The 24,392-nt window shown below is 48.6% G+C and overlaps 2 protein-coding genes across 2 annotated transcripts in view; one reads left to right on the top strand and one right to left on the bottom strand.

The window, feature by feature from the left end:
* Nucleotides 1-11,962, top strand: part of CCNYL1 (cyclin Y like 1) — a 30,542-nt gene extending 18,580 nt beyond the window's left edge. The window contains exons 7-10 of the mRNA XM_034065109.1: nt 547-666; nt 2,653-2,819; nt 7,200-7,362; nt 10,203-11,962. Of these exons, the coding sequence (XP_033921000.1) occupies nt 547-666; nt 2,653-2,819; nt 7,200-7,362; nt 10,203-10,319 (567 nt within the window). The 3' untranslated portion in view covers nt 10,320-11,962. The remainder of the gene's footprint in view (nt 1-546; nt 667-2,652; nt 2,820-7,199; nt 7,363-10,202) is intronic.
* A 3,159-nt stretch (nt 11,963-15,121) lies between these two features.
* On the bottom strand, nt 15,122-19,606 carry FZD5 (frizzled class receptor 5). Its single transcript, XM_031045127.2, has one exon. The coding sequence runs from the start codon at nt 19,502-19,504 to the stop codon at nt 17,780-17,782; it is 1,725 nt and encodes a 574-aa protein (XP_030900987.2). The 5' UTR covers nt 19,505-19,606; the 3' UTR covers nt 15,122-17,779.
* Nucleotides 19,607-24,392: the final 4,786 nt, after the last annotated feature.

Here is a 24,392-nt window from a genome sequence, read left to right as displayed (position 1 = left end):
AGTCTACCTCCTGTTTAATGAGCATGAGTAGAGGAAAATCCTTGTGTCCTTTAGGAAACACTTAAAGGTCTCTTTGATCTTACTGCAATATACAGAAAGAAATATATTAAGGGCTGTAAGTCATACTTCTGAGGGGAAAGATACAAATGGTTTGTTAGCTTCTATAGCAATAAGGTTTTGGCTGGGTACCTACATTCCTTCAGAAAGATTAATTACATGGAAGACATCTTTGAATACCTTTAAGGATTCAGTCACAAGGAGTCCAAATCCAGGCCCTATTCACCCTAATACCAGAAGTAACAAACCCAAAGTTACCAGCATCACATAGCTTAGTTGCAAATACTAGTCCTTTCCTCCTCAGTTCCAGCCAGGAAAAAACATACTTCCAGCTTTTGTACTGGTCGTAGTGCAGGAATTATGCAAGAGGGATCCTGCTCATGTTATTCCTACTTCTATTCAGTGAGAAGAACCAAGCATGTGTGGCTCTTGTTTAAAGTCAGTGTTAAGTAAGCTAGATTCTTAGTAATTGAGAGAACTTTCTTTCAGCGGGAAGAAGTTCCAGATGACTACTACAAGCATGACCCTGATCACAAGCACATCTACCGGTTTGTTCGGACGCTATTCAGTGCTGCACAGCTGACAGCTGAATGTGCAATAGTGACACTGGTAAGAGATGCCTGATTACTGAAATGGAGCTTTTGGAAGACTTCTTTGCTCTTCAATCCCTCAATGAGTGAACTGGGCCGAACTGACATTTAAACTGTTACAGTATCTCATGAAACCTTGTTACTAATGAAGACACTGTACAAGTGAGTTCATTGGAGAAGATTTCTATGTAGTCACAGAAGTGGTTAATTAAAAAGGATCTTACTTTTCTATATATGAATATTTAAGGCTTAATTACTTGTCTGATCACACTGTTCATAATGTGTAACTTGTTGAAGAACGTTGAGAAAGGCAGAACAGTGGGACACCATAAGCAGTGGGCTATAATGAGATCAGACACAAAGACATCTTTTATTTCAGTTGTGTGGAAGGGAAAACAGGAGTTTGAGTTCATATTAACCAAAACAGTGCAAGTAGCAGCTGTCTACGAAGGGGTTGAGGACCAGTAGTGTAGGAACTCCAGGAGGCAAATGTTCTCATTATTAAGGTCTTCAACTATTGCAACCTTTCTGTCAAACCTTTGTTTTATTCAGCCAAAGAGTCTACAGATTTTTTTCCCCATGGAGGTATTTGGGATTTAAGAACAATGGTAGGAAAATAATGTTTGATTTTTAGAAAGCAAGATGGATATAAAAGATTGCAATACTGACTTATGTATATACATACCAATATATGCATGCATATACAGATACTGTATATGAAGGGAAAGAAAAAAACACAACCTGTATAATTGCTGTATTAGACATCTCTTAAACTGCACTGTGTTGCATGCTAGCCTTCAGTCTCCATTGTGGCTTCTTTCTGAAAAACAGTCTGAAAGGACAACAGAACTGTCACCAAAAGACAATATGGAAATCAAGCAAACTCAGCTTGAATAAGGAAATAAGTAAATGAAAGGGCCGGATAGTTAGAAACGCTAAAAGTACTTAGAGATCTTTGCTTTTTTCACAGACATGGATGCAATTTTAACAGAACGAAATGATAGCTAGCACTGCGCAATCTAGCCAACTATTTATAAAGTGGATTTCACCGCTAGATGGCTCTGTTACTATAGGAACACCTTTAGTCCACTTGAAGACTACAAGCAGAGGATGGAAAGTGGAAAGACCCTCGTAACAAAGATTGATCCTGCCGTTAGACCTGCAGCCTCTAGTTTATCTGGACTTAGTTGAGGGAATAGAACACTAAATTCAGCTATCCAAATTTGAAAGTGCAGATTACTGTGGTGTTCGTTACAAAAGTGTGAAATAGTGGAAGACTTTTAAGGGTGGGACCGATTCAATGTCCATGGGCTGATCTGAGATTACATGGGAGGAATAAGTAAAAGACCAAGATATATCTTTAACCTTGGGTATCCTTCACTATCTATCTAAGCAGTTGGTGATGTAGATGAAAGCCGAGGGTGATGCTGTTGTAGGTGAAGGATTGAAGTCTGCTCTTTTCCGAATGAAGTAGGAATAGCACTATAACACCCTTCATTGTGGAAAGATAGCAATTAATGCATCTTTGTCCCTTGACTACGGATCACAGTGCAGGTTTTAGCACTTCCTATTAAGCTACAAGTGCTGAACCAAAAACGTGGTGAAAGGCAAGTGTGATCTTGAGTGATTTACTATCCTAGATAGGCCCTAATGAAAACTTGTCAATGACTGCATGACTTGGTGATGCAAAGAACTCTGTCAGTGTCTCCCTGAAACAACAGTGCTCATTGCTTGCTCAGAACTTAATTCTCCAGTACCTTTATTGTATACCTTGGTGGTCCAGTTCTTATGTTATAATTAAAAAATGGAATCTGTAAATCCTGAAAGTCTGGATTCTGAAGTGGAAGCAGTAATCACTAATACTTACTTTGACATACTTAATGGTAATGGGATGAAATAGTAATATTGGACTGTCATGCTTGCTGCTCAGAACTTGGTTCCAGGTCCTAAGTGCACACATAAAACTGTTTGTTGTTTGTTTGGGGTTTTTTCTCCCTTTCTACAGGTGTATTTGGAAAGGCTTTTAACCTATGCAGAGATTGACATATGTCCTAGTAACTGGAAGAGGATAGTCCTAGGAGCTATTCTTCTGGCTTCTAAAGTCTGGGATGATCAAGCTGTGTGGAATGTGGATTATTGCCAAATATTGAAGGACATCACTGTTGAGGACATGTAAGTTGCAGGGTTTGGCTATTCTGCAGTGGTGGGGATTTGGGGGTTTGGGGTTGTTTGTTTTGGTGGGTTGGTTTTTTTAATGGCAATTTTTGGGATCATGCAATAAAAATGTTTGGTGCTATGATATAGGCACATGATGTATATCTGGTGTCTGGCCTCATTCCCTTTTTTAACCTAGGAAACTTTGCATAACCCTACTTTGAGACAAATCTGTATTAGTATTTCTAATGACTTGGGTGAGTAACTTTGCAGTTAGTTTTCTGTACCTTCTTTCCCCAAATGATGAGCCATGGAGCTGGCTGCTTGTTTCCAGTTTGGTTTTTCTGCATTGGTGTAACTCTGAAGTGCCCAGTTCATAGTCTGAGCAGCATTCTTTTGTGGAAGAAAAACACGAAGTGAACTCAGTTTGTTCCCTGCCTTTTCTGGTGTAGAATTTAAAAAACTACAGAGTAAGCCATGACTTGTGTCTGGTCGTGTATGCACCTAAGGCCTGAATATCTCAAAGTCTGAGTTCCTAGCTGCTGCTGCTGCTGGCAGGCAGGTGTCATTTGTGTTGGGATCTGTCATTGCATGTGTTACTTCCAGCTGCTGCTACAGCTCATCCTCTTTGGATGAGTTCTTGGACATGCCTGCAGTGCTGAGAACAAAATCCTGAGTCTTACTACTGCTTGTTTATGTAAGGCTGATCTTTGTATATATTCCTGTCTCAGGTGTAGATTTCAGCTTTTTAGGAATTTTGAATCTGCTGACTTGTCTTAGTGCCTTAAGCCCTGCGATTTCTGCGCTTTCAGAGGATGTTCATCCTTGTGGCTCCAGGCTCATACTACAGGCTGGAGGCATGTTCATGTGGTGTGGATTTGGCCATTAGATTTTGTGTTAAATTCCTTCTTGCAAAGTTCTGTGCCTGAGAGCTTTGAGATGTCAGTATTACTGTCTTAATTCTATTTGCCAGCTTCTCCTCCTATTTGTGTTATTACCTCAGTGGTAGAAGTGCTAGAAAGCTAGCTGAATGTCAGGCTTTCTGGCCTTAATAATCTTCATGATATGTTTTATGTAGGGTTGAGTTTAATCATGCTGCTGTGCTGTAACTGAGCCTGTGTCCAGGCCTGTGTAGTAACAGCCAGTTCTAGTAGAGGAGCAGTTTGAGGTGGCAGAGGTTTGCACACCGTGCTGAAAGGCTGCCTGTGTGAGAGTCTCTTCTTGCCCCAGGCTCTCTTCTTGGATTCGGCCTAAAGCTAATGTTTAAAATATAGTAAGTAATTATTTATCTGGGGCTCTCTAGGAGGAGGAGTATCCAGTTTTCTTCCCTTTGGGGGTGGGACAGCATTTCTAATAATGGGAGAGTTAGTTACCTGCATCAAAACACTTTTTGTTATTCAAGTTATATCACAGACCGCAAATACAGTATCTTGTTTTATACATACCCCTTGCCTGGGAGTTCTTCATCTCCAAATGCAGGGCTGTGCCAGCCCTGCTTCCAGGAAAGCATAATCAGTGTTTTTATACAGCGTGCATCTTCACTCAGCCTGGCTCAGAGTGCTCATCTGTCTGAGGAACATACTTGAAGCGTTGCTGCAAATTACTCTGAGATGGCTGAAGTGGGGTCAGCGATGCTGGGAGTGCTGGAGTATACATCTTGCTCTTTTTGATGTCTCCTCTTCTAGCCCTATTTGGGACAAATCAAATTGATAGCACTGAAAATATCTGTAACAAGCAGGATGTTTATTCTCTATTGCCTATGCCTGGTCTCCTGAAATTGTCAGTACTTACATTTTCAAAGCAGTGATGGTGGTAAAGAAAATAGATTGAATTTAGGCATATTTTTTCCTCCAGTTTGAAGATGGGATTTTTGTAATCCCATCTCATTTGAAATTATTCAGACCTTTGAATTTAGGTTTGGGCAGAAACTCTACAACCCCTTACTGACAGTGGACACATGGTGTCCATCTCAGGCCCCACTCTGCTGCAGCTTGGCAGACTCCACTGCTCCTGGGATGGATGACATCACTATAACTGGAACATTGGAAAACTGCTTAAAATACTCAGCAAGATTAAGTTAGTAAATCTGCTTTCAGTTAATAGCCAGTACTATAGTTAATGGTCAGCTTTAGTATTTACAGTATGTTTTAAACTAGTCACTTGATGGTGAGCATTAGGTATTCTGAATGCAAGTGTTACTGAGAGAAAACAACTGGCGAAAGGAGTTCCTTCTAACACTGGAGATGGTTGGTGATGCTGCAGAAAAATCCACCCAAACACGAGCAGCTCCCAGCTTAAAGGTTGCTTGGCAGAACTCAACCTGGTATCACTCCCTGGGTGAACCATTCCTGTGCCATAAAGGCCTGTCTACAAGGACTGGTGGCAGGTTTTGTTTGTGAACTGTCTGTGAATCTTCCTCTTGGCTCTGCGTATCTATAAGGATCTCACTAACCTGATGAGTACTCTTGTTGAGCCACTGCAAGCCAAGCCTGGGAGTAACACTGCTCTGGAGTTACTTGAAAGGGTTTAGATCTGGTTTAGTTTATGCAGTTTGCAAATCTGTGTGTGAATGTGTCCAAGCTGGGCACCTCTTCTGCAGGCAGCACTGATGCACCTTGTTCTCAAAAAACTGTTAGTGGGTTAAAGTCTGTTAATGGATACATGATCCGTACCTCACAACCAGCAGATGAGTTCATTTGCCTTCACCTCTTCCTACTGAACATAGGTAAAGTGTTCATCTTAACTTTTTTCTATCACAAGCTCTTTCTTAGGTAATTTATTTTTACTGAAATGGGGTGGGGGGGGTTGTTTTGGTTGGGTTTTTTTTTTGGGGGGGTGTCTCTGTTTTTATTTGATTTACTTATTCCTAATGGGGAAAAAATCAAAGGAAATTAAATAGCATTTTGGAAGTCATCCTTTGTGAAAACTTGCTTGCTTTGATGAGGGTGAATCCATAAACACTGAAAAATTAACCATGCAGCTGCTAATCTTGCTATGATTGCCTGTAAGGAGACACTCGCTCACTGTTCATTCTTTTGGCTACATGTATTTGTAAATAAGGCACAGAAAACACATGGGCATTATCCTCTGCCAGGTTTTAAACCACTGTTAATAGACTTGTTAATCCAATGAAGAATTGTATTTTTAAAGAATTAAAATGTATTAGCCGAGCGAGTACAAAAGGGGCAGTGAAGAGCATTTATTCATAGGGTAAATCAAGCTCTGATCAGCTGATCATCAAAACATTATCTGATTTACATTTCTATAGGCTTATGACCATATGAACAGGAAATTAATTTTGGCACTAGGTTCAATGCTACTCGAGTCCACTATGCTAGAAACAAGCACAAAGCTGCTATTCATATTGAGACCCTCCAGCCAATACAGGACACAACCTGTATTTAATAATAATGTTATAATTTCCTTGATTTATCTCCCCTCCTCTGATAGATAAAACATCTATTCTAAAAGCTCCCTAAAAGCAAGAACAACCTTGGCACTGAATTAGTGCAGCTTACCTTCTGGTGTATTCCCTGTTGGCCTGTACAGCTAAATTCTGTTGGGTTAGCGTTGAATTGAACTGCTTGGTTTGGGTACCACCTGTTTCTTTTGGGTTAACGTGTAAACCCTTGGGTTTTTCCTCTGTGGAACACCTCTGATGCAGCTAACCACAGTACAGTAGCTGAAGCAGCCTTTTTCATGTCATGGTGCTCTCCCCACTTTCCTCCAAATATTTTGCCCACTGAAAACAGACGAGTGAGTAAAAACTGGACAGTGCCCTTTGACATAGTACTTTGTTATCCTGCCTAATGCTATTGAGGAGAAAATTCCTTCTCCCACCTAATGCTGCTTATTTATTTATTTATTGGAGATGAATCTATGTTGCTTCAAGAGGCTTTTTTCTGTGAGATAATAGCAGCAGCTCTTCATAGATCCATTTGTTGCCGTGGTGATCTGCCTACTCCTTTTGTTAGTCCGCCTCTACTTCAATAAACCCCCTTCCTGTTATCAGCCTGGTGAAAATGTCTGCAAGTTCTTCAGAGCTAATAAACAGCATACATCATTCCTTTCATCTGATCACTATAGTGTGGGGCCGTTCGAGAGTGAGAATGGCACATGAATTGTACAGCTGCACTAATGGAACTCCGAAGAATGAACCTCCCCGGTCAGCCGAGCGAGTGCACAACAGGGCATTACCTTTCTCTCTGAGCCGGAGGTGCCAGGACTCAAAAGCTGCACCTTGTTTTGAGCACTGCTCTCTCAAAACTAATAAGGCAGAGCTCTCGATGACTGTTTCAAAGTTGCTGGTTTTAAAACCAGGCTTGAGATCTCTTCAGTGTTTTCAGCCCGCTAAAACAATCTTTCTTTCCTTTGTCTTCTGTCCCTTGCACCTCCTAGGAATGAGATGGAAAGACACTTCTTGGAGCTACTGCAGTTTAATATCAATGTTCCTGCCAGTGTTTACGCCAAATACTACTTTGATCTTCGCTCTCTAGCCGATGACAATAACCTGAGCTTTCTGCTGGAGCCTCTCAGTAAAGAGAGAGCACAGAAACTGGAGGTAATGGTCTGAGATTGCCTGAGCAGGGGACTCTGTATATGTAGTAAGAGCATCTGTTGCTAATCATGTTAAGTGGCTGTTAGAAAAACTAAAAAGCTTTTAAATTAGTGTATTACAGGCTAATTTAACCCCTTTATAACTACAGTTAGCATTTCTAAAACCATGCCTAGGCTAAGCTAGTGTTCCAAGGAAAGGAAAGGACAGAGGTTACAGAAGTCTAGCAGATCACAAAGTAAAATGGATGTTATTTTGGGAACTGTAGCTCAGCTAGGCTACTTAAGATTGAAAGGATTAGTGTCACATGTAATGGATTGTCTGTCCTTCCCTGGCCACAGTCTGTATTCCAAGCACCTAGAGACAGTCACACTCAGACCTTTCTAAATACTACCAGCTGAAGGTTTCCCACTGCATCCCACTGCACAGCTGCTTTTAGATTGAGAGGGAGCACTCTTAACTGCTCTCATGGTTTAATAAACCATTTGTCTGAGAACAGCTGCAGAAATAATGTGTTTCTTTCCACAACTTTCAGAACCTCACCTTTGCAAAGAAATGTTGCTTTAAGATAAACTTTTGGAATAGCCCCTTCTTAGGAGTCCTTCAGCATGCCCAGAGGAGTGTAAATACACATTACTGGTCCTTTCTGCTCGATGGGAAAGGCTGCCTTGTGTGAGTCCCCACAGCCTTCTTTGGTACGAAGGCTCATTTTAAAGTGTCTCGTACTCTTGCAGAGTCATTTTCCTCATTGCTGGAGATGTGGGAGACATTTTGGAAATGGGTAAATTACCTGCATTCCCAGGCAAAATTTCGTGCTGGATCAGTGCAACCTTTCATCTGTCCAGGTTTAATTGATGATGTTGTTTTGTTGACCTTTCAACAAAGGCATTACCGCAGGCCCTGTGTACACTGATACCATAGCCCCTTTCAAAGAGGGGTGTGCTATGGTATTCTTGGCTTACATTGTCCCATTGTCCACCCCCAGTGATTCTGCCAAGTGCCAGGTTTTATTTCATTAGAAGTGGCTGAACTTTGGGAATAAGTGTGATCCCTCCTGGTCCTTTGGAATGATAGGTATGATATGCCTACAAATTCCTCTATTTAAAGCTAAGCAATGCAACTCTTCTGCTTTGTCTCACCCGTGTTACTTGCACTTTAAGCTAACACTGTCACTAATAGTAAATGTGGTTGTAGGGCAGTTCATATTCCACAGGAAATTGTTTACTGAACTGCTCAGTGCCCAGGCATAAGTGGATGATTTACAGATTGTGAGCCTGTTTTGTTTCTTCTTTGCTAGCATTTGGGGGCTTGGTATTTAAAACCAGGGTAATTTTCAATACAGTGTGTGATTTGCCATAATGTATTTACTAATGCATGCATATAGGAGATTTGGGGGTTTAATTCTAAATGTGCTAAATATTTAAACCATTTGCTAAAATTTTTAGTTCTACCTTTTGGTTAGATGAGCAGTTGATAGGAGCCTGTATGAAGCAGTGAATTAGTATTCCAGGGATTGAAAAGTGATTTACACCATATGGGTGACTGGGGCTAAATATGTCAACACAGGTTGCTTTATGATTGATGTCCTAGCATTAAAACAGGATGGAGAGTCTGTCTGGTCTTGCACCAGGAGCTCATGCAGCCAGTGCCTTAAAGAATGCCCCTCTCGAGCCAAATGCATGCCTCCAGAAGGTCGGCAGAAATAAATGTAAATAATTATTTTAAACCACACTTAGAAGTTTATTCATGCTCAGAGTGCTTTTCACCTTTTGAACTTCCAGAACACTGGGCTGTGCTGAATGGGTGCTGTCTTAAAGGGAAGGTGTAGGCTTGTAGCTGATGGCAGTACTCTGAAAGTTCATCTGGTGATAGGTGGTAAATTATTAATGGAGGCAAATGTTCAGGACTGAAATTCGGTTCAGCCTGTTATTACAGGTATCCTTATTTATTTATTTGCATTGATAATGCCTGAAGGCTCCTATCAGAAATAGGCCTTGCAGGGGAGGACACACGGTGTTTTCTGATCAACCATGTGTTAGTAAGATTTAAATAATGAGGCTTGTTGCTGGAATAGCTGCACCAGAATAAAGGCTGCTTGACTAGCTAGGTAAGCAGAGCAGAAGTAAGCCAGTACATGGTGGAAAAGCAGTTAAATACTAAGTAAGTTGTCCACATGTGCTGATATTTAATAGCTGTATCAAAGTGCCATGGCTATTGCTGTGATATTGAGCAGTGAGCTGCCCTCCCTTCTCAGACTTCTTCAGGAACCTGATTATGTGAGTGACCCTATGAAGAGCAGACTGGGGACAACGTGTAGAGAAGGTAAAGGGAAAAGGGACACCTGAGTAGAGCTTCATTTGCTAGGCTCATGTGCACTGAATGGCCAAGGACACAGTGCCTGAGGGAGTGCAGAAACCTTGCCAGTTTCACCCTTTTCTCTTACAAAAATGGCTGTGTGTGCATTCCTGTACTGTTAAAATGTCTGCGCTGCTGCATGCACCAGACCTGGCTACTAGGTGCAGTTCTGAACATAACTTCCACAGGCTCATGAGTGTGAAATGGATCCAAGTTTTCCATTAGATAGTGAGACTGGTAAAAGAATGAAGATACTTGGATATGGAAACCACTTGTCTTCTTTATGTCTTGCTTCCTGATGAATAGTGTTCCGTTAGCATGGGGACATGCTCCCTCCAAAGTAGTTCTTACTGGCTCTCATTCTAGGTAACAAAGTAGTGTGACTGCTGTAGAGTGCCTGCTCTGTTGGCACTGCACTTGTAAAAGCTCCCTTGAATGACCAAACTTTTCTAATGTATACTTTTCCTTTTGTATCTGTGCATGGTATCCAGGCTATCTCCCGGCTGTGTGAAGACAAATACAAAGACTTGTCAAAAGCTGCTATGAGACGATCTTTCAGTGCTGATAATTTAGTTGGTATCCGCCGTTCTAATGCCATCCTCTCCTGAGGAGAGAGAAGGGTGCAGCACCATGAACCAGCATCCATGTGAATCGAAGGAATACCACCACTCCATGCACACAAGCCAGTGGTGATGGTGTCTTCCAGCAAAAGGAGGAGAGGAGGGTAAACTAGCCAAGGGAACCCAGAGCTTGAGGAGCATACTTGGTGCAAAAGACAAGACCTTTGTCAAATCAACTCTCTCCTCCTTCTTATGTATCCAGAGGTGCAAAAACAAACTTCTCTCCTTCTGTCCCCCCACAGATGTTTGCTTACTATGTAGGCCTATAGCTGTGAACTCTTGAGGTTTTTAATAATAAGTAGTTTTAAATTTTAGACTTTAAACATTAACCACATGACTATAGTTACAATGTTCTGCCCTCCTCTCCCTGGCATCCAGAGTCTCGCTGCATTTGTATTTCAGGTCGATGCAGTGTTAACAAAAACAAAACATGGGACTCTGAGAGTATAAAGCCACTCTGGAGCTGAAAACAGTAGCATAGACACATGTTGACGGTTTTTCCCTGGTTTGGCTACTAAAAGCTGCTATTGTTGGTGATCTGTTCATAACCAAGAAGCTGCCCAGAAGGAAGGAATTCCAGCTCTGCACCCACAACTTCACTCCAGTAGGGACTGTCAAAAGACTTCGAATGTTTTGACTGGGAGCAGAGATAGGGGTTTATGTATTGTTAAAGTGTATAGGGTCCATGCTGCATTTCTTGTGAAATATGGTGCTTCTCTCATTTTCTAATACTTGTATTGCTCTGGAAAAGGCGCAATCCGCACATTTTTCTGAGGCATTGAATGAGAAAGTTGGTCTGGAAACATGTCACCATCCCAACAGTGTAGCAATCCAGTGGTGAATGGTGTGTGTGCAGCACTGCTTCTCTGAGTTCTACCGCAGATCTCTTGTGCTATATACAGTGGAGTTCCTAAAGCTGATATTGTGCATCCATCTGGCTCTCCTTGGGTTTTTGTTTCCTGGGAGGGATTTACATTCATCATGCGGCAGTGATGAGTTTGCGAATCCTGGACTACCTGACCAGGTAGATGATTGGAAAATACTGCATTCAATTGAGAATTATGAAAAGCTTTCTATAAACCCTATTTTTTATTTTTGTTTCCAAAGTGAATTTTATCTTGTGCAGCTGCTCTAGAGGCTTGGGTTTTGCTCTTTCTGAAACTTTGGAATGGAGCTTACTTTCAGGCTCTGAAACTGAATTCTAAACAGGATAAGTATTATTAGACTCTTCCTGTCACAGGTCTTTGTAGTATCTTCCCTTCTTGGATACAAATAGATTCTAGGCAGTTAGTCCTAGGAGCAGATCTCCCTCCGACTGGCATGGGTTTTGTGCACTTCCTCTTCCAGCCAAGGCCCAGAAACTTACACTGAACAGCAGCAAGTCCATTTGCCTTTGAGAGTAGGGCTGCAGGAGTGCAGTCAGCGGTTTGGCTGCACCCAGCTGTTCAAATGATGCACACAGCCTTTTGCAGTGTGCAAACAGGCCAGCCCCTGGCTCCCAAATCCATGGAACTTGGCACTTCAGGTATTGATCACAGTTCAATTTTGAAAATAACGCTACATCTTCAGGTGGTTTTTCCTTTCTCATGTTTGTATTAAAAGAAAAGCTAATAAACTCTATTTTAATTAAAGTCAAAGGTGAAGTGTGTCTTCTGTAACGCATCTGGTTTCAGTCCCCCTCACAAGCAGCTGATGCTGGGCAGCTTCTCTCCAGTATGAAAGAAGAAAGAAGGAACCCCAGTGGTGTGAGTTAAGGACCCTCCATTCCCTGGACCAGTCCCTGGCCTTCATTGCGTGACAGTGACTTGTGAGTGTGTGGGGAGCCAGCACCAGAGCTCATTTGGTGTCCTTAGGAATTAGACCTGACTCAGGCTGCTCCAATAACTACTCACTCACAGTTCCTTTGCATTCAAATGGCCTTTAAGTAGGGCCATTCTTGCTGGAGGTGGTTTGATGTTAACTCCTCCCTTGAGGAACACTAAATGGGATGCTACAATTGACCTAATTGCTAATGAGCTTTCCTTCCCATTGCACCACCAGGTGCCTTCAACTTTGTGGGATCAGCCTGATGCACTTTGCTGTGTGCTGGCACATGGCTTCTGCAAACCCAGCCATGCAGCAGTGGGGTGTGCAGCAGCACTTGGGGTTGTCGCTGTCCTTTTTTTGCCAAGTGGGATGGAGGCTATTCCTGCTGATCCAATGGCAGGTGAATGACAGCTCGAGCTGACAGCTGCTTCTGCACTATATCCTGCAGGAGACTGCTGTGCTCAGTCTTGCCTGGCTTTAGTTGTACTGCAGCATAGCCCAGAGCACGTTGTCAATAGCACTGTGATCTGTTCAGCAGACACTAAGCAGGGCTCCACTACACCTCAGCTTCTTGAGAGGGGAAAGAGCAATTCCATTTAACACTCTGGTTCCCCGTCCCAAGAGTCAGATCCTGGAAAACACAGCTCATGGGTTTCTTAGGTAAACAATGAAAAGTAAACCACATGGCTCCCTTTTGCAGGGATGAGCAGTGATGGTGTTTCAGAAGGAATTATGTTTAAGGGGTTCTGCTGGAAGGTGAACTGGGGGAGGGAGATGTCCTCTAACTTTGACTGCTCTTTATATGGTGGCATCTCTGTTCTCAAAAAGGCAAACCTACAGTTGCAGTTAGAATACTGGAACTGCAGAGATAGGCACCTACCTGTGCTCCCAGGGAAGAGCAGCCAGCTACAGGATCAATGTACCTGGTTGCTCTTAATCCAACATCTTTAACTGGTTGAGGAGACCTCTGCCTGCACTTGGTTCAGGGCAGCATGCCCCATCTGGCAGCGAATGCTGTTTGCAGAGACAACAGCTACGTTATGGACCAGCAGGAATTCTGTGAGCACCACCAAGACTAACACAAACATCATGTGTCCGCAGGGGCAGGAACCCAGGGATGGCTCTGTGGGCTACGTGATGCCCTCAGCCCTCAGCAGCCCTTTCCCTCTGTGTACAGGAACTGTGTATGCCGTTTCCAAGGGGATTTCATGAGAACCTCTCTAGTGTGGGTTTGGCAGGTGAGAGGACAGGCACTTCAGGGGCAGAATGAACGTCAAGACCAGGGCTTCTGGCTACGAGTGTAGGCATCGAGCATAACCTGAGTGAGCACAAAGGGACAGAAGAGCAATTGAGCCAAGGGCTTGCACAGGTGTTGGCAGGTGTGCATGGGGCAGGGCACGCTGGTGGGGTCAGTGCTTGGCATCGGGCAGGCTGCTGCCTCCCTCCTGCGCTGGTGTTTCCCACAGCACAACAGTGTTACGTAGGAATGAGTTTCCATAGTGTTATCTGGGAAAACTCCACTTGCTCCCAGTGAGGTGTTTGACAATATACAATGAATTACATAGTGCTGCCAAAGTGTCTATAGTGCACCTACTAACACCACCACCCCACAACTGACTGCCTGGTGAGAGAGCACTCACCTGCCTGAACATGGGATTATTTGTCATAGGATTAGGAAAGTCTCAGGCTGCCTTTGTGGACAAGGCATGTTTTAGGTGGAACAACCACTTTGGCTTTGCCCTGTGTTATTAAAACCTATTTGAGAAGCCACACAGTCCCTGTGCTATCAGAGACATTTTCCATGCTTCCCAGCCTGAAACCGTGCTGTATTTGCCCTGGTCAACCCCAAGGAAGCCAGTGACTGCCTCAAGGATGGCCTAAGTTGACCAAATGGGCTATGGCAAGCACAGGAGTGACACAGCAGCACAGCATCAAGCTGTGCACAGCCACATGTGCTCGTAGGAGCAGAGTCCTACAGGTGCTTTGCAATCTGCTGCCTATGGAAAGGTGGCTCAAGTGAATACAACGCTGCCAAACTGGTGTTTGCTGAGGACCTGAGGACATGGCAGCTCCCTGGAAAGCGAGGGCGATAACACAGCCCCCAGCAAGATGCTGGAGTTTATCACAAGGCAGCAGGAGCATCCACAGCTCCTCAGCAACAGCATGAGACCATGCATGTCCCCATACACCCCAGAACAGGTGCCCTGCATGGGACAGGATCAGCCCCTGCCCATGTAGTTTGCCTCTACTTGAGCAGTGGGTGCAGATCACCTGGCACTGAGGAATCAGGTGAGTCAGTCTGTGCAGCTGTCAGGTCTATCGCTGGGTGCTGGAATGCTGCTTCCAGGTAAGCGATCCTATCTAGTGGGACCTGGTGTGTGCCTACACACCTAACTAGATAGCAGAGTCCTGCACCATTAGTCACCATTAGAGTGACTTAACCCCTTGCTGTCCTTCCTGAAGCACTCCTCCCAGCCCACAGCGCACAGCAGATGGCAACACGGACACTCACATTGGCAGCAGCATCCTGCTCCGCTGGGAGCTGTCACCTGCTCGGCCTGAGGAGTATCAAAGGGCACCTCCTTGGGGCAGGGGCTGATCCTATGCAAACTGCGGAGCGCCAACAGAAGTTGATGGTTAACCCTCTTCTACGGGTGAGCTGTGACCTTGGCCCGTCAAGCAAACTGGTTGTCAGCCAGGCCACGGGCACCAGCTGGAAGCACAGCAGCCCCTGAGGATTAAACCCGGCTCAGAGACAGGCTCCTCACCCAGCACACAGCATCCATGCACACCAAACACACTACTGCTGCCCCACAGCAATGCATCTGCCTCTGCAGCCTCCACAATCCATAGTGACACCAGCCCTGCACAGCCCTCCAGCACATGCTTCTCTGTTGTGTCCCCCCAGTTGAGTTTTTATGGCAATTCATATCCCAGCAGAGGCAAAGAAATCCACACACACGCTTGCTTTTGGTCCTCATAAATAGCTAATCTCCATACTTCTCTTTGAATAAAACTTCTTCAGCTTTTCACAAAATATAGTACAGGTATTTAAACAACAGGGAACAGCATCGAGAACAGAAGAGGCAAAACCCAATGTGTGAATTCGCCACAGCATACAGGACACACGGCAATCGCTCCTTTCCCCCTCCTGCCACTTGTTGCTGAGAAGCCAGGCTCGCACACACATTGATTGTATTAACCTGCCATTAGATCGAAGCTGAAAATGCTCGTGCATTTTTCAATAGGCAACGGTTTGCAGCTAAGCCTGGATTTCTTTTTAACCTTAAAAAGAAGCTTTACAGTCAGTTGCACTTTGGAAATAAAACAAAAACAACAAAACACCACCTTTGACATGGTTTTGTTCATTGTATTGCATGATGTGTGTTTAACTGTATCTACAAAAGGCACTATAGAAAGAGAGGAGTCCAGCCAGGCATGGATTGGAGCAGGTTGGAGTCATTTAATGCCCTGGATTACAACACGAGACTACCCACAGCACCTCTGCGCCTGACCTGCCGAGAACACACCTGCCCCAAACCCGTATCAAAGGTCACTACAGCTTCTGTATGTACAACCCCGGCTATAATACAGCTATTTACAGTTCCTAACACAACGTGCTGCAATCCTGCCCACGGGGAAGTACTGCAACAGGCTGCAGGGAGCAAGACCTGCCGCAAGAGCACTGATCTGAGCGGCTGAGCAGCCCCTGCACCACTGTCCCTGCACCGCTGGCTGCTCTGGCCACAACGCCCCAGACACGCACAAGGTGTCCTTGTGCCACTGGAGCATCCCCTCACTTCCCAGGCTTTGGCTTTAAAATGAGGTGGGAACCACCTTGACTGAAGCGGCCCGAGGGTGCTGAGAGCAACCCCGGGTCCTTGCAGTCCGGCGGGAGCAAAGCCAGCGGTTGTTCCCCAGCGCTCAGGCAGCCAGGTCAGGGTGCCACGCTTGAAGGAGGGCAGAAAGGACTTGAGTAACGGCTGGGTGGTTACATACAACATCACCGCTGAGGGCAGGGGGAGGGAAAAGAAACCGATCACCCTAAAAAACAGAACAAAACAAAGAAAAACAAACCCGTATCCCCCAAAAACCCCACACAAATCAAGCTGGTGTTTGAGCACACAGCCTGCAGCCGGACACAGCCACCTCCCACCAGCCCTGCCCCATCCCCTGCTGCAGCGGGAGCCCCTCGCCCTTGCTGTGCTCGGTGAAGTTGACAGCAGCGTTCCCCCCACCCTGCCATCACTCTGCTTATCAAAACCCCCCTGTCACCAGCGCTCAACACCAGGCTCCGTGTCTGCTAGTGCTCTGCTGCTGCCGGACCTGGGGGAGCTGCAGGGAAAGGAGTGCAAGTGCTCTGCTGAGTTTCCCTAAACCCAGCGCCTGCTCCCGAAGCCGGCGCTGCCTCCGACAGCGGAAAACGCAGCACCAAGTGTTGAAGCTGCAAGAAATGGCAAACCCAGCGGCTCCCCAGTCCTGCCAACCGGCTGGGAGCCCCCATGCACACAGCACCCGCTCGGTTGGGCAGGCCAGGGGCAGGGTGCTGGGGCTGCCGCACCCCGCGTAACCTGCACAGCATGAGTGGGGAGCGAGAAACTCACCCCGCTGCAGGGCAGGGGCGCGGAGCAGCATCGGCCGCTGCCCAGGCACACGGTGGCTCAGGAGGAGGCTGCTCCCGGTGCTGAGGGCAGCGGTGCCCAGGGCTCCCCGTGACCCCGGTGCAGGCACAGCCGCCTCGTCACCCGCACAGCCCCTCGGGGCTCCCGGGAGGTGCTCCAGGGCGGTGGAGCCGGCTGCCCATTGCGGAGCACTGGCTGAACCTGGGATTCCGTGCCATGAGCTGAGCTCCACCAACACCATCCCCAGCCCGGGGAGAGCCGGCATGCACGGCCCGAGGGGGAGAAGGGACCTTGGGGTTGCCTGGTTCCCACCTGTGCTGCAGGCAGTAGAGACTCCATCCCTGCCCGCTTCAAGGGCTGGGTGGCAGCTCCTGCCTCCTGCCCCACCACTGCCCGCGAAGCCCCTGATCCCACAGCTCCCTCTGTCCTGCTCCTCCACAACACGGAGCTGTACAAGGGCTGCCGGGGCTGTAGGAGCACCATTCTGCTGCAGCCCAGCAGAAAGGTAGCCCCCACTACCAGCTCTCCCTGGCCCCCTCTCACCCCTCCAGGATCTGGTGAGCAGCTCAGTGCCAGTGCCAGCACCAGTGTCACCTGGGGTTGGGGACACCACCTGCCCTGCCTGCTGCAGCTCTCCTCTTCACCCAGCACCAGCAAAACCTGCCCAGAGTCTCCCGGTGGGAAACAAATCAGTGCTCAAGGGCTACCTGCCACCTGACTGGCCCACAGGCAGCAGCACCCTCTGACCCCAGGCAGGACATGGGACCCCAAATGGGGCATACACCATGGTGCTGGGCTCGAGGCTTCCCTGCCCCTCTGCTCCTCCATTGCTGGGAACACCTCTCCCTGCCCTGCCTGGGGCTGCCCCGTGCCCTGCAGGCACATACGCTCGATCCCATGCAGCACTACCATACAGGGGCTGAGGATGCCGGGGTAGCCCAGCTGCCAGCCCCTCTTCTGTGGCCCAGGGTCTTTGTAACCCTCTCCTCCCTGTGGATGGGGTCATCGAGGCTCCCTCAGTCACACGTGGGACAGTGGGACCTGTTTGTGGTAGGAGGCCATGCTGGGCAGCACCGTCCTGCCCGCCAGAGCCGGGCTGGCCTCACCATACACTGAGGCGCCTGCAGGCTTCCTGGCCCGGCAGCAGCGGGCTGTGAAGCGCCTCCAGGACTCTAGCGTCTTGCCAGACCAAATCCAGACACCGGAGGTGATGCCCACCACAAGGCACATGAAGTACTTGAGCATGAAGACGGCGTAGTCAGGCTTGGGGCGGTGGGGATCCCCTGGGCAGGAGCAGTTCTGTGCCTGCTCCCACGCCTCCCGGTTGTGCTGCTCATAGATGTAGCAGGCAATGACGATGGTGGCAGGCACAGTGTAGAGCATGGTGAAGATGCCGATGCGGATCATCAGCTTCTCCAGCTTGTCAGTCTTGGTGCCGCCCTGCTTGATCACACTGCGGATGCGAAAGAGTGAGACGAAGCCAGCCAGCAGGAAGAGGCTGCCAGTGAAGAGATAAACCACCAGCGGTGCCAGCACAAAGCCCCGCAGGTTCTCCAGGCTCTGGTTGCCCACGTAGCAAACCCCAGCCACTGGGTCACCATCCACAGAGCTGAGCGCCAGCACTGCAATGGATTTGGCACTGGGGATGAGCCAGGCAGCCAGGTGGAAGTACTGTGCGTAGCTGGCGATGGCCTCATTGCCCCACTTCATGCCGGCTGCCAGGAACCAGGTGAGGGACAGGATGACCCACCAGATGGAGCTGGCCATGCCAAAGAAGTAGAGGAGAAGGAAAACCACGGTGCAGAGGGCAGGGCCTGTGGTCTCATAGTGGATGTGGTGGTGCTCCGGGTTGCAAGCCACGTTGGCATGCCCTGCCACCAGCCGCACAATGTAGCCCAGAGAGACGAAGAGGTAGCAAGCAGAGAGGAAAATGATGGGGCGCTCGGGGTACTTGAAGCGCTCCATGTCAATAAGGAAGGTGGCCACAGTGGTGGAGGTGGAGAGGAAGCAGAGGATGGACCAGAGACCGATCCAGAAGGTGGCGAAAGTCTTCTCGTCCTGGGTAAAGTAGGGTTGGTAGCAGGGGATGGCGCAGTTGGGTACCTGCCCCGTCCTGATACGGTTGTACAGCGGATGGGACTCCTTGTTGATGGGGATCAGAGGCGCTTTGCACTTGCACGTCCGGCCACAGTCCAGCCCCGAGGGACGCTGCCCATCAAGAGGCACCAGGTTTTTGGTTGCATCCTTGGCTGGGCGCGTGGGTTTCCCGAAGAAAGGCGGCAGGGTGGTGGCTTCCGTGCGGTTGTAGCCCATGCAGAGCACCTCGGTGTCCCCCAACACTGGCAGGCTGTCGCAGCTCATCCTCTCGGGCCAGGCGAAGCCGTACTGCTGCATGATGGGCGAGCAGCCCGCCTTGGCCCGCTCGCAGACGGAGCGGCAGGGGGGCAGCGGCTTGGTGTAGTCGGGCAGGCAGATAGGGGTGTACATGCTGCAGAGGAAGAAGCGCAGGTCCGGGGAGCACTGGATCTCCACCAGCGGCCAGAACTGGTGCACCTCTAGCCCGGCCTCGTCCTGCGTGTCGTGGTTGAACTGGTTGGGCATGTAGGTGAGGTTGTAGCCGATGCCCTTGCACATCGGCACCGTGATCTCCTGGCACACCAGCGCCTTGGAGGCGGCGCGCCCCGCCGCCGGCAGCCCCAGCAGCAGCGGCAGCCCCAGCAGCAGCGGCAGCCCCCGGCCGCCCATGGCCGCCGCGCGTCCTACCGCAGCCGCATGCCCCGGCCACCTGCAGCCACCGCTCCGGGACCGGGTCCCGCCGCCTCCGGGACTTCCACCTCCGCCGCCGCCGCCACCTGCGCTCTGGGGCGGCCGGGCGGCCCCGCGCCTCACCGCGCCCGCGCCCCGCCCCGCGCCCCGCCCCCCTCTCCGGCCCCGCCCCGGCAGCGCCCGTGGGCCCGCCCCGCACGGGCTCCGCGTCCCGCCGAGCTCCGAGCCCGCGGCGCTGCCCGAGCGCCCTCAGCCCCGGCCCGTGCCGGGCCCCGGGAGCCGCTGTCGGCGTGAAGGGCAGAGCGGGACGGGGGCAGCGGCGGGAGGAGGCGGTGCCTGCGGTGGTGCCGCTTCACCCCCTCCCTGTCGGAGCCTTCAGACCCAGTCCGCGCCGAAGGGGTCTCACTGCGCCGTAACGGGACGGGCAAAAGGGAACCCTGGGCCGGGGGAGCCGGGCATGGGTCGTGCCCCGCCTTTGCCTTGCTCCGACAGCCGTACTTGAGCCCCAGTACGAGGGTCGCGGCAGCATCTCCCGCTGGCTCCGCCTGCCTCTGCCCGCGCCCCGGCGCCCGCCTCCCGCAACGCGGAGGCTCCGCGGGGAGAAGGGGAACCGGCCCCGCCGCGCAGCTGGCAGGGAGCGGGCGGCGGCGCTGCCGCATTCCTGCGCCCCGGCCGGCGAGGCCGCTGGAGCCGCTGCACCAACCAAGCGGGTGAGCCCGGCGCTTTCGAGAGACCCTGACCGGGGCTGAGAGCCCTCCCCAGAGCCACCGCGGGGATGGCGCTCGGCTGCCTCATGCGAGGAACCTGAGCTCCTGCACGAGCAAACAGCGAAGTTACAGCCCGGTGTTCAGAGACTTCCGCGGCGCATCCAGGGCAGGCAGGGAAACACTTGCTTCAGAAGCCAGGCGTGGGAGTCACAGGCTGCACCCGCTATGGCAGCATCCTTATTCTGGCCAAGCAGAAAGGCTGCTCCCAAGCCCTTGCACGGGAGCTCATCACTCCTCCTCAGCAGATGGGGATGGACGGGCAAGTTAGACCAGAGTACTCACATACAGCACTGTGTTTCTAGTCACGACATACCCACAGCACATCATGTACAGGGGCAGCTCACATTCAGCCCTGGTGCTGCAGAACACCAACACTCAAAATATCCACAGCACCCAGAAAGCAAAGACTCAGAGCAGGATTTAGCCCCTGCCTTCCGCACAAAGGTAAAACCTGGTTTGCCTACTGCCCTGTGGCCAGTATCCCTTGCACCTATGGGCACTGACTGCTGCTACCACACACACCAAAGTCCCCAGCGATTTTAAGGCCAAAGATCTCATTCCCTCCTCAAAAATCTTTTGTGTCTACAAGTCCCCCCAGCCTAGATGTACATATCATGTGGCACTGCTGACCTTGATGCTGAACAACTTGGTTTTGTTTAAAAGAAAAAGACCAAAAATAGGCTCAAGTCCCTACACCTCTTTGCTTTATGCTGCAAATTTTGCCTGTAATAAAACTACAGAGAAGAGAATTGCCAGTCACATGTTCCTTTGGAGCACAGTGGCATATCCTTGTAGCAGGAGCTATAACTTTTAATTCTCCCCAACAACGAGTTTCTGTGGACTAGCAGCCCAGCAGAAAGCAATCACAGTTTCATTATGGCTTTCAGTTGATTATCTAAATTATAGCTGAAAGCAGAGGGCAGCCTTTTTATTATCATCATTGCTGTACAATTAGGAAATGCTGATGAAGCGCATGAGAGCAGAAATACTCCTTTTCTGCTGGTAGATTTCATTTTTCAAGGGCTCCCTTGGGCAGTATCTTGGTTGGATTTGACACACAATGAGGAACAGGTATAGAGGTAGCAAGGGGGAAGATAAGAAGGGGAAATAGGGGTGCTCTTCATTTCAGCTAATCTATCAACTCTTGTAGCCTGGTTCAGGTTTCACCACTCCTCCAGATGTATCTAATTCTTAGAGCCTGCCTGTAAATAATGCTATATTGGCTACACTGGAGACACATAAAACCCAATTAAAAACCAGGTAGACATCTGCTGGCTTGCTCTGTGCTTCTGCTTCCTTTTTGTTTTCATGAATACACAGCAGAGCAGCCAGAACAGGACTGAATGTGGTGTAAGTGCAAGTACAGTTGATAGGCTTGTTATTAATCTCTACAGTGCAGTATGAGGGTACAGTGCTTTAAGGTCATCCAGCACTACTGGTGACACAAGCTGTGCCTGCACAAAACCTGTCATACCCAGCCAACAAAACAGAAACTGTTTCATGCCCTAAAAACATGCTGTTATTAAAAACTCTACAGATTATTAGGAAATGGCTTTACCTTTAATGCATGTGTGGAGGAGTTCATGAAGCTCCATCACACTAGAGAGGTCTGTTGGGAAGTCCAGCTAGTCCCTGCTCATGGCTCCAACCCATAGGATATGGGTACAGGCTGACAGTATGTGCCCTCACAGACGTAAGTTCCACTTGTTGAGGCATTTCCAGCTGCAGGGCAGTGGTTCCTGGTAGAAGCAGAAAGAAGTGGTAAGTACTTCAGTATTTGGTTCTTTCACTGCTGTTTTGTCAGCCTACTCTGGTCCCCTGCACAAACAGCCTTTGTGAGGACACTGTGACTTCTGACAGACTTCAGAAAAGGACCAGGCGAGCTCCCTTTGTAAAGACTAGCTATTGCCCTTGCTCTTGTGGGAGAACTCTGAGGACTTTTGCAAAGAGCTTTTCAGCCCAGGCTCTGAGCAGGGATAAAGCTGGGGCGCGCTGATCTTGCTCTTGGCTTTGCCTATACCAAAGCAGGGCAGGAACCTCCTGCCCCTCCTGCTGTAGGACCAGCACGCTGCCCCTGCTCCTCAACCCTTCCTGCTTGAAACAGCAAACCCCAGTTCTGTTTGTACTGCTGACCAGTCCCTGGCTCCACAGAAGGGAGCACTGGGGGCCCAGTGCAGGTGACTGTGGGCTCCTGGCCCTGGTGCCCATCACCCCCACTGGAGGCTCTGGTAGCTCAGATGCTGCTCAAATTAGCAGTGAGCCCGTATAATGAACTGCTCAAGTGAGGGGTGCTGGGGACCACAGAGGTATTTGCAACAGCACAAAACCTGCACCAGGCCATACCACCTGCTGGGGTGCAGGCATGGACAACCAGCACATCTGGCATTATGGTGCAGCCCCCAGCCAGCTCCAGCACAGCAGACCCACCATGTACTGGTACAACAGGGGACTGATACTACCCTTACACACAGGACATGGTTGCATGCTGCACCAAGACAGCTGTGCCTCTATTTCCACCTGTGGCAAGCGTAGGCATTCCCAGCTGAGAGTCGTAAGGCCAGCATTGCAAACCTCAGCACTGAGACTGACCTCCCATAACTGGGCCCGAAGCAGGACTCCTGAATAAGAGACCAAAGTCCTTGCTGCCCTGCAGGCAGGAGGGACCTGGAAGGTAGGGAGATGGAACAGCTCTTACACCTTTGTGAGCACAGCAGAATAAGAATCACTGATGGCATCTGCAGAGGTATCCTGGCACCTGGATCCTACCTAAGAGCAACAGCAGCAAGGGAAAGCATTTTCTCATGTGCCCAAATGACTTAAAACGTGGGCTGGGGACAGGAATCCAGATTTAAATCACTTGAATGTTTTTCACCTTGGATGGCTTGTTGAAATTCCCTAGAAATTCCTAAGCTATACCAATACTGTTTGGTTTTATATATACCTCTATAATTACACACCTTAATATAGGAAAACCAAACCATGGCAAACTATAGTCATATTCAAAAAGCTACATGGAACTAGACAGCTTCTGAGTGAATTAATGCAAAAAAACTAATTTCCAACAGCAACACAGACTTCAGCAATGCCTGACACAAGTGCTGCAGCTTGTAAATGTGAAGTTCAGATAAATAAGACTAAAGTAAAATCAGAAAGAGTGGCTGCATTTGAGACTCATCTTGCTGGACTCGTCAATTATTACTTAACAACAGCTGTACATACACGGGCACATAAAATGTACAGAAGCTGTTTCTGTTGGTCTCCCTGGGCACTGGGACCCCTTTCTGTGAGGCTGGTACACCAAAGTGGTGTTCCTGCCCCGAGGTGCCACCACCACAGCACGCAGAAGGCAGAGGCAGGAGTATGGCCCTGGTCTAAAGGCACAGGAGGGGTAGTTGAGGATAAGGAAGGGTCCAACACTGAGACCAGGAGGAGGCAGTGAACTTTACATTTGATTTTCTTGGGGGGCACACTGCAGCCTGACCCTTTTCAGATCTGCAGGATTTGAAACACATCGCGTTGTGCTTCTTTTTCCTTTTCTTTCTTTTTCCTTTTACACCGGCCCTTCAAAAGAAAACAGCCCCATAGTGAAGCTGACATGATAAATTAGCATGGCCCTGGCAAAGCCCTCACTCTTCATTGGGCAAATACTTATTTATGGACTTTCAAATTGTGGCTTATGTAACAACAGGGTGAGTGACTTTCAACAAAACTCTGCCATGTATTGACCCGGTAGAGCCTAATGGGTCCTTCAGAGCAATTAGGATTTATTGTGTTAGGGGCTATTGTGTATAGAGACCATTTTAAAAACATGTGTTATTTACCCAGAAGGCAGTAATGACTGCTTAAATACACAGTCAGATTGTTCCTGAAATGCTTGCTGCTCTATACATTGCAAAGAAGTTACTCCAAGTATTTTCCAGCGTTAAAGACTTTGCTCCACTGGGATTTCCAAGCAGGGTAATTGTACGGCACATACATTTCTATGCTTATAGCTGTAAGTGAATTGTGCTCTCAGGAAAGCTGCCAAATGAGCAACCTTGAAGCATGAAATCTGAGATTTTTTCTTGACCAAGGGGCCAGTGCTTGCCCCTCTCGTGGTC

This window comes from Melopsittacus undulatus, chromosome 8, assembly GCF_012275295.1.
Source record: "Melopsittacus undulatus isolate bMelUnd1 chromosome 8, bMelUnd1.mat.Z, whole genome shotgun sequence".
Classification (NCBI taxonomy): Eukaryota; Metazoa; Chordata; class Aves; order Psittaciformes; family Psittaculidae; genus Melopsittacus; species Melopsittacus undulatus.
The sequence above is the reverse complement of the archived record's forward strand: the minus strand, read 5'-3'. Positions and strand labels throughout refer to the sequence as shown.